General features: G+C 34.6%; 2 protein-coding genes across 9 annotated transcripts; both read right to left on the bottom strand.

The window, feature by feature from the left end:
• Nucleotides 1-3,378: 3,378 nt before the first annotated feature.
• LOC111211410 lies at nucleotides 3,379-5,313 on the bottom strand. 8 transcript variants are annotated; one of them, XR_007322049.1, is made up of 6 exons: nucleotides 5,086-5,313; nucleotides 4,891-4,987; nucleotides 4,416-4,653; nucleotides 4,214-4,299; nucleotides 3,967-4,125; nucleotides 3,379-3,882 (listed from the first exon to the last, which is right to left on the bottom strand). XR_007322049.1 is itself a non-coding variant. In XM_022712481.2 (6 exons), exons 3-6 carry the CDS (start codon nucleotides 4,416-4,418, stop codon nucleotides 3,706-3,708), a joined length of 456 nt encoding a protein of 151 aa, XP_022568202.2. In that variant the 5' UTR covers nucleotides 4,419-4,653; nucleotides 4,891-4,987; nucleotides 5,086-5,311; the 3' UTR covers nucleotides 3,379-3,705. The 8 variants fall into 8 exon arrangements, 6 of the variants coding, with proteins under 6 accessions (XP_022568202.2, XP_022568203.2, XP_022568204.2 ...); XM_022712481.2 differs by having other exon boundaries at nucleotides 4,214-4,330; nucleotides 5,086-5,311; XM_022712482.2 differs by having other exon boundaries at nucleotides 4,214-4,330; nucleotides 4,416-4,649; nucleotides 5,086-5,311.
• Nucleotides 5,314-7,152: 1,839 nt separating this feature from the next.
• LOC106374712 (S-type anion channel SLAH4) lies at nucleotides 7,153-9,696 on the bottom strand. The gene is made up of 3 exons (XM_013814677.3): nucleotides 8,847-9,696; nucleotides 7,621-8,457; nucleotides 7,153-7,547 (listed from the first exon to the last, which is right to left on the bottom strand). The coding sequence occupies exons 2-3, from the start codon at nucleotides 8,455-8,457 to the stop codon at nucleotides 7,278-7,280; spliced, it is 1,107 nt and encodes a 368-aa protein (XP_013670131.2). The 5' UTR covers nucleotides 8,847-9,696; the 3' UTR covers nucleotides 7,153-7,277.
• Nucleotides 9,697-10,023: the final 327 nt, after the last annotated feature.

The raw sequence follows: 10,023 nt of genomic DNA, 5'->3' as shown, positions 1-10,023 counted from the left end.
TAAGGAGAGTAAGATGGAGGATGAAAATATGGAGTGAATGAAGAGGAAGAGGGGTGCTTGTATTTATAGTTGAAATCCTACCGACAGTCCGAGGAAATTCCGACGGAATTCCGACGCCAACGGCTAGTTCGTCGGAATTTCCTCGGAATTTTTAAAATCCCCCAACGGCTCTCTAACAGCTATAATATATCCTCGGAAATCATCGGTTTTTTCCGAGGAATACATTTTTCCTCGGTATTCCATAAGAATATTCCGACGGATTAATATTTCCTCGGAATTCCGTCGGTATATTCCGAGGAAATTCCGAGGAAACCAAATTTTGTGTTTCCTCAGAATTTCCTCGAAAATTCCTCGGGATATTCCGAAGATTTCATTTTCCGTCGGAATGTCCGTCAGAATACCGTTGTTTTCTTGTAGTGTTCACCGGCTGATCGAGACGGGAGCTTCACCGGCGCGTCTATGAGGATCGTGACTACAAGCTCTACGAGGATCTTTGGTTCTTTGGTGGGTACGTCCAAAGCAAAGCTTTGTCGTTGGTGAAGAAAGCTTCGACCTTTGACCGATATCTCTTGCCCGTGTCTTGGTGAAGAAACAAGACGATATTGTTGATTTTTTTTTTTTTTTTTTTGATAGATTTCAAGATAGTTTTCCTTGCCCCCTCCTTCTAGCGCCAACTGTTTGATCCAATAATGGTGTTTATGCTGAAATGTTTGTTGAATCAATACAATAAAAGAATCTAAAAATGATGATTAGATTCTTTGAGGCTTAAGAGAAATCTTGAAAGAATCAAATGAGAAATCAACATGAAAAAGAGTATAAAAGAGATCATATTGATTATAGATTACATTACAAAGATGTTTGAAGTGTAAAGTGAACCTATGAATCAATTAGATCTCTATATGAAAGTGTCTCAAGTCTAAGAATGGAGAAAGAGCCTCCCTTCTCATAAGGAGGTAGCTCCTTATTTATAGAAAGATGAAGCCTAAGGCTTCCTATCAATATGGACCTAGTTCAATGTCTAATGGGCCTTTAGGATGATGTAAATTCATCCCCAACAGATCCCATGTTCATCTGCTCTCTCGGAATCTTCTACATTTAGACATAGAGTTGTATGTACAAAGAGAGTGTTTGAACATGTATGAAAAAAAGGAAAATACAATTGACCTTTGTTTGTAATGAGGACTATTCCTCTTGCCAGTGCTTTGGCGTACACAAAAAAGTGTGATCAAATAATTTATGTATGAAAAACTATAGATAACACCCATACGTATGAGTGTATAATATATATGCTCACTTTGTGGCCATTGAGCAACAGTGTTCCATGTCAAAGAGCGGTTATGGATTTAAGATATGAGTTGGGAAGAGGATGTGGATGACAGACATAACCTCAAATGTCTCTGGTGCGACTGCCTCGATCACCGATCCATCTCAAAGGAGCGAGTTGAACAAACCCCTCCTTAACTCTCCTGCCATGTGTCACTGTCGCAGAGCATCAGCTTCTCCTCCGCTAAGTTCACATGAGCTGGAATTAGAATCAGAACTCCACGGGTACCATGGTTGTAGTCACTCAAGGAAACTACAGACACGACCATCCCTCATTTTTCAAATATATCTTAGAATGTAATCTTATAAACTGGTACCTGAAAAATTACATCAAAAGTATTTTAAATATCATGGAACTGACTAAAATATTATAAAAACACACAATAAGAGTCATAATAGACTTATCAAAGCAAAGAATCATGGTGATCTGAAGGATCTAGATTCCTAACGCCCACAAAAAATATAAAGAATACCAAAAACAAAGACAATCAATTAAAGCATTTTGACTGAGCTGGCAAGATAGGACAAAGTAATTAACTGAATCATTATTTCTAAAGACTAAATTAGATAGATAGTTACAGATGTATACAAATTCGATTTTCTAAGAAAGCTAAGCGAGTAATTGCATAGTTCATGCTTATGGAGCTTCTTTAGCAACAGATTCATAGCTAAAGGTGCATAGAAAAAAAATAGTATATGATCACTTGCGTTAATTATTCCTTCAGTCATCAGATATTTATGCTGAAATAGGCAAATCTCGTTCTGTTTCGGTGACGCTTAGTCTACTTACTCAGACCTCATCCGAATGATTTGCATCTTCCTCTTCTTCCCTTGATGAGCCACTACTTCTTGTAGGCCCATCAACCGAAGACGTTTCAGTTTTGGTACCACTTACAGTATCGTTGCAAGGCCAGATGAATCACATTACCGCTTTTGTGTTTGTGTTGTTGGTTGGTGAGCGAGTGAGTGATTCATTGTTTTCGGGTGGCTGAAACACAGGTACAAAGGAAAACCTAATCAATGCAAAAGGGCAAAATTGGATATTCATGTTTCATTAAAGCAATAGAGGTATAGGAGATTTGAGAGACCCATAGGAGATTGGCTCTACCACGAATGGGGGCAATAGAGAAGTTCGCTCACCAAATTGGCTTAAAGGGGCCAATTTTGTTTGTTTCGTAAGCCCAACATGGGTTATTCTCACTTAAATCAAACGATGTGTTTCGGTGTTTTGGACACATGTCGCTTCTTCGTGCAGCGACTTTCTGACCTGGATCCTAGGTGGCAGCACCTAGATCCTAGGTGATAGCACAGGAGAAAGAGAACTTTTCTTTATATAAATAGATAAGAAAAACAAATATGAAAGTCACAGAGCTGCTTGTGCTGGTGTTCATTGGAGCTGTGAGTGCCAATCATGGAGTAAGACAACTCCCAATGGGCTCAAACCTACCGAATTCGTGGATCAAATATTAGAATTTAAGCCTGTATGTGACGTAGGTGGCGCTGGAGGAGTTTTGATGGAAGCAACAACAATGAAAAAGGAAATTTTAGTGACGCGCGCACACAAATGCTGGAGGTAGAGGTGGAAAATTGCAGTACATCATGCTTAAACCCGTGGCCACTGTGGACTCACTACCTACAATAAAAAGATCCAGGGGTAAAATTTCTCATTGATCTCAATATTCTTCTAAAATTCCAATGTTTAAAACTTCAAATATATCTAGACTTTGACCCAAGAAAACAATATATATCGAGACTATTAATTGAAACCTTAAAATGTGTAGAATGCTACAATGATATCATTTAAATGACAATTTTAATCAATTCATTAACAGAAAAATGGTTATTAGATTTTCTAACTGATGTACTAAAAAATTGATAACTTTTTTATTTTAAATAGAAGTGTAGTGTTTGTATATTTATAACAAAATGCACTCAAAATCTATGTAAAACCTTTTTCGAAATTTTGTTAAAAATAAATAACAAACAAAATAAATAAATATAAACAATATATCTTATTAAATGATAATCTAGAAAATGGCAACAAACGTAAGCATGTAGAGAGAGAAATCAAATTCTTTCCTGATTTTTTTTTTTTTTGTCGTCAATGTTTTATTTTAAAAAACGGCCCAAGCCCATTTTCTTACACAAACCCCAGCGGGCCGAACAAACATACATCCGGGCCTAAAGCCCAATACATAGTGACCGACACTGTCCAAGTCTATCAACACGTGTCTACGCACTACCTTCATCTTGTCTCACCGGTTCCACCGGAGAAAGATCGGCAGTAACGCTGGATATTCTAACCACGGAGAGATACATCGGATAAACCGAGATCTCATCCGACTCCTTGCTAACCACCACTGGATATTTCATCCCGAGACTCTAACCGCTTCTTTTCTCTCTTGACCGTCGCACCATCATCGGAGGACAAAAGCCTCTCCATTTTTTTAGAACTTCATCTGAAACCGAAGGAGTCGATGACCATCTGACGACCGTGGGTTGCGGCGTACACAAGATTGTGATGAAAACAATGCTAAGCCACAATATGCATTCATCCACCTAGCAAAAGTAATACGACCAACTGAAACTCATAAAGACAGAGGTAAAAAGTAAGCGATCACAAGTTCATGTTTATTAACTAACCTCGGACATCAAAATCTTGGACTTAGTTTGTGTGCTTCCGTGGTAACTCTCCATTCTATCGATCTCTAAACCCGATTCTTTCATAGCCATAAGTTCTTTTCTCAAATCTTCATCCGTGCAACCGAGAGCATATGCGTTCATACCAACAGAAATGAATCCCTGAAGTTACACAACACATGTAAAGATGGTTATATGATCGAGAAGAAAGCAAGAACGAAGCTAGAATCAGTAAAAAAAGAAAAATTACTTTTAAGGTTTCGCCTTGACCGCGTTCAATCACGGTCCTGTAACGTCTTAAAAGACTTATAGCTATGTTGCGTGACGAACGGTACTCTTCATCCGAGTTGTTGCGTGAACGACAAAACTTGATGAAGTCGAAATAAATTACAAAAAATGCTCGGAAGCTACTCTATATGAATGAATAACACAGACTTAAAAAAATCACTAACCATCCAATTCCTTTAACTTGGCCTGGTGGAGAAAAGGATGAGTGGTAACACTCTACATTGCTCCAAGGAACTCTTGATTCCGAGAAGACAGAACAACTACTTATCAAATGACCAAAGGTAGTGGTTCTGTATCCGCGCGAAGGGGCATTGAAGCTAAAAGGAATGTGGAATTTGTTGATAGTTCCCGAGGGATACACTGCTAACATGTCTGAACCATATCAATGAAGCGATGCGCTAACTTGTCACACATAACAACACCAACAACACAAAACAGAGAAAATGAAACAACTCCATCAAAGCAAAAGAGAGAGATGAACTACTTTAGGAACTAAGATTCTAAGAGATTGATGTTCTACAGGAAAATAACTCATCTTACATGTTAAAATTCAAAACCTATTTCATACCTATTTACATTGTGCAATAAATCTCTACAAGTACAAAAAAAAAAAAAAATCTCAAGTGATTTGGAGATTACCTGAAATTGGGATCTTGGAATATTTATGAGCTAAGAAAGGAAATCAAAAGCTCTGATATTTGGAAAGTCTAGAAATCTCCTCCAGCCCTCCTAATCACTATTGAGAAGCACAAGACCATCTCACTACTCAATTATGATCATTTTAATTCATATGCGATTAGCAGATAATACATATATAACAAAACAAACGCTTACCCTTTTGAAAACACCAGATTCAGATACATCATATCATATGGGCTGATGCAGAAACTATAAAGATTACAGGTGTATATGTTGGTAAGAGGTGAATTTGAAGCCACCAATAATTTGAATGGCTGCCAAAAAATATTAAGTTTATCTGGGTTCAAGATTCCTTTCAGAACAGGAAAAAAAAACAAGAATCGTAGGGCTCCCAAACGGCGCCGTTTAGAATGGGAAGAGGCACCTTTTGAATGACGAAGGGATATATTCAATTTAGAATTTCGGGTGATTTGCGTTCAAATGACAAATTCACTTTTATCCAAACATGAATTTTAAAAATTCATTTAAAATCCAGTAAATCCAGTGTATTGAATTTGATATTTGATAAAGTACTCTCAAGTCTACTGTTATTAAAAATATTTTAAGCTGTGGAATTTTAAAGTTTTCAAAAGATTTTAGAGTTTTTGGTTGGAGTTTCTTAGTTAAAAAAATTAAAACTCAAATCTCATGGTTTTAGATGATATTCTAAAATGTTTTAATAAAAATCATTTTAATCTTTGTAATTCATTGAAATCATCTGAAACCTCATTACAAATCAAATCATCTCAAATTTTAGATTAAATACATCCTCCGAAGAGATTTCCCTTTTAGCAACTTTTATAGAAATACTTTTAGCTCGATGTAGAGAAGGAATTAAGTACAAATGACAATATTTGAAGAGTAATATTAATATTATAATATCCAAAAAAACTTTCGATTCGAGAAAATATTTTTTAATTTATTTTTCAATTTATCTATATTTATATTTTTTTAGATTAAGGATACAAAAGTTACTTATCTCTTTAATGAATTCTTTTTGGCTTTAATAAAAAAAAAAGACAATAGGATATTTGAGAGATTAACCTTTTTATTTAGGAAAACTACGTGAAGTATTGACCATCACATAGCTATGCAAACTAAACTAATGTAGCTACACGAGTATATGTTATATATGCTAACATCTATTAACTTAATGATGTCATGTAGTTAATATCACAAGCTTAATTTCATTCATCCAAAAATGACGTAGACATTAGAAACGTTAACTCCTTTGTTTTGGTCAGCTGCCCATTTCACTTATACGAAGTGTTGTTCATACGAGCCGATTCTCTGAGGAACATCTCTGTTTGTATTTTTTTAATACTCATGTTTGATCGATTAAAATCTGACCCACATGATCATATAATTTAACTAAATTCGACTTATCGCGACAAAATGAAAAAAACAAAATATAGTGTTTCATTTTAAATCAGTGCGACAGAGAAAGAGAAAGGAAGTTGGTGAAATCATGTGAGATTATTGACCACATGATTTTAGTAACTTCCTTTCTCTCTCAACTACATGAAAGCCTATTTTTTTTAGAGTTTTTTCCTTTGTCGTGATAGAGAGATGACATTCTTGATATTTTTTTTAAATACAAATGGGGCCGATTTTAAAATTTGTGGCTAAATTTCATTTTGTTTTTATTAGGCTGGGTTGGGTCAATTTTTTGTTAAGTTACGTTCAAATGTGCCAGGTTTTGATTGATCACACAAGAAGAATTAAACGGAGTTAACGTATCTGATATCCATGTCACTTTTTGAATTAATGAAATTAAATTCGTAATGTTAACTTCATGACATCATTAAATTGGGGATGTTATAATGCATAACATATACTTCATGTAATTAGGTATACATTAGTTTAATGTGTATAGCTAGCCATGTGGTGCTTAATAATTTACGTAGCCAACAATCATTTTTCTTTTTATTTACGTGTTTGATAGGTTTACATACTTAATGTATTATTTTTATGTTATCAATATATATATCTTCGTTGAAAACAAAAATTCAATTGTGTTTTTATTTCATACTCTTTCCGTTTCATTTTAATTGTCGTTTTAGGTTTATACAGACAGATTAATAAAATATTTAATTTTAAGGAGTATTATTTTATATGGCATTATGGAGACGGTTTTTATGGATCAATGTTAAGTATATACCAAAATTATGAAACTTGTAAAACTCATGAAATCAATAAAACTTGTCAATACCTAATTGAAAAGATTTGAAGAATAATATTAATATTAAGAAAATTTTACAATATGTGATATTAACATTATATTAATATCATCACTATATATATTTATATTCTTATATCAAACACAAATTCAGTATAGTCGACATCTTTTATCTGTTTTTTGGACCAGTAGCAGACCAGAGGACCGGATCACGTCTGAGTAATCTTTTGCTGTTTGCTGCTGTCAATAACATCACCCCGAGGAAGATCAAAACTGAGGTGGAGGAGAAGATAAACATCAAGGCAGAAGCGACGTGGTCTTTCACCTCTTGCGCATAATGAACCGAGTCTAAAGCAAGAAAGGTGATGGGGAACGAGTAAGCCCACCATGCGACATTGAATCTTTTTATTGACTTTTTCAAAAGAGTTGGCCTACAGACCTGAAAATGTTAACAAAAACAAAGGTAAATGTCTAGTCACTCGGTTTTCTGTTTCGTAGTATCGTAAATTTACCAGAGACACGAATATGAAGAGCGAAAGGAAGAACAACATCTTCGCTACAGTATCAAAGGTTCCACAAATAGAGTTCCAAGCTAGACTTCCAGTGGCTGGTGCAGCAAAGAACAAGAAGAAAACTGGCCTCAGCGTGGTTGGGAAGTTGTTTCCTCCTGGTAAGCGTTGATAAAGTGTGACAAAGATAACCAAATAATGAACCATCCCGAGCGAGAACAAGCATAGAGCACACTCCTTCCAACCCATCTCTGCTGCTCCTCGTGCAGCCACTAGGTTTGCTATTACTGAAACTTGGCTTGCGGGGTTCGCCATTATCGACAAAAACCTTTTTTCTGTTGTGAACCACTGGCCATAAAGCTTTGTGTCGAGGGTCAAGACCGGAAGAACAAACACCCAGAATAGTGTCTTGTACAAAACGCTGTGTGGTTCCATCAGAGGAGCTGACTGAAGCAAGAGAAGGCATGAAATGAATGGAGCGTAAAGATAGTTCACTCCAATATAATGCGAGAACTCCTCCTTCACCAGGTCAAAGTAGAAAATACACTTGAAAGCGTAAAGAAAACAGAGTGACACTTGTATTGCAAGAGCTATATACCACATGAGATAAAATGCCATAGATGGGAGATGGTTATGTAAATGAACCATTATCTTCCACAACAAAGCTTGGCTACAAAGAGATAGGCTTATTCTGAAATATCCAGCATGGAAGCTACTCAAAATAGACATCAGGGCAATGGGCTCGGCGTCAACGAGGTTAGCATATCTCTTTTTCCTTCTCAATATGGGGTATTCAATTTTTATTTGAATTTCTTGACAAGGAACTCCCAAGCTTTCCATCTTACAATAGAGGCAATAGGCAGAGAAATCAAAGTCAAAGGTGAATTTAGTTGGCTTAGTATTGGACAAAGATGGTAATGGAATCTCATAAGGATAACAACTCTTACTAACTTTTTCTCAGCTTCAGAACTTGTATACACAAAAAGCCATTCCAAATAATCATCTCATTAAAAATTTAACAAAAAAAAAAGGTTTTGACACTACTACTCACATGCGTATGGTTGTAAGACTTTATTTTTGAAGTATTAGTTCACAGAGTAATTGTTGAGATATCAATCGACATGTTTCTGGTAATGGAACCTTGCGAAAATCAATGGAAACTATACTCACCTAAATCACGATTATATAGAGTATACCATTTAAAAAAAAAAAGAGAAGTTTGAATATACCTGTATTTCTGTTTTTTTTTTGCGGCACCACGTTTAACCAAATACATATATTGAGTCTGTGCAACACTCTGAATATCGGCACTCAAACTATCCACACGTACGTACAGAAACTATAGCAAGGTGAATTAGTGTTGCCGGGGCCCGGGATTCCTTCTCCAGACGAAAATTATTTTCTGATCTTGAGTTGTCGCGTGAGATGCCCGTCGTATCTCAAGTCAGAAATGATAATAATAATGTTTTCCTAACGTGAAGATTACTTATATATAGAATTCACGTCAACCTCTTCCTGATTATGCACGAAAACCTGTATTTTTTATTATTTGTTATTGTAATATCTTATATATAAAAAAATTAAAATTCGAATACGACAATAAGAGTAAGGCTGTAACCAATGTAATCAAATCTTGTCATATTGGTAAACCAGGGGTTTTTAGAGTTTTTAGCTGTTAAATCTGAAACCCCTAAGGAAAACGCCAATGGCTTAGAAAAAATTACATGATCTAACTGGTTCGCATGTCAAATCATATTTTGTTTTTGGTTGAAATATTCGAAACTCAATTAAAAGTATTATTTATTCGTCTCTATTTGACTTTGCTATTGATTTGAAAATATTTTATTTTATTATATGCTGTTTGTTTTAAATTTGAGACACCGTTTAAGCAAAGTAGCTAGAGCATTATATTTTTGTCAGATCTAAACAAGATATAATCTGATTATTTTACTTTATTGATATTGATTTTATTTTTTCCAAGCACTATAATATTATTTGAGAAATTAGTTTCCTATGTATCGCACTTACATTAGCTCTTATAATGGTTAATTACAAAGGTATCTTTAATAAATTTCAAATATTACATCTAAATATTATTATTATTGTTTTATTTAAGAATTTCTGTTACTTAATTTACTTTCCTAATATTATTTTTTTTCCAAAAAACATATGCAATAAAAAGATTTTTTTAATAAATTTATGAATTTTGAAAACAAATTTAAAACTGAAAAATATTTAGATAAACTGTGATTTCATAAAGAAAAAGGAAATTTCACAAAAATAATCTTTATATTAAGAAAATAAATATCATTCCTTTTTTTTTAACGTCAAAAGGTTATTCTATTACTCAAACTTGATGTGGTTTGGGTAACCAGACCGAAATAGAACAATCAATAAAATATAACT

Source organism: Brassica napus, chromosome C4 (genome assembly GCF_020379485.1).
Source record: "Brassica napus cultivar Da-Ae chromosome C4, Da-Ae, whole genome shotgun sequence".
Taxonomy (NCBI): Eukaryota; Viridiplantae; Streptophyta; class Magnoliopsida; order Brassicales; family Brassicaceae; genus Brassica; species Brassica napus.
This window is presented reverse-complemented; position numbering and strand designations above follow the sequence as displayed.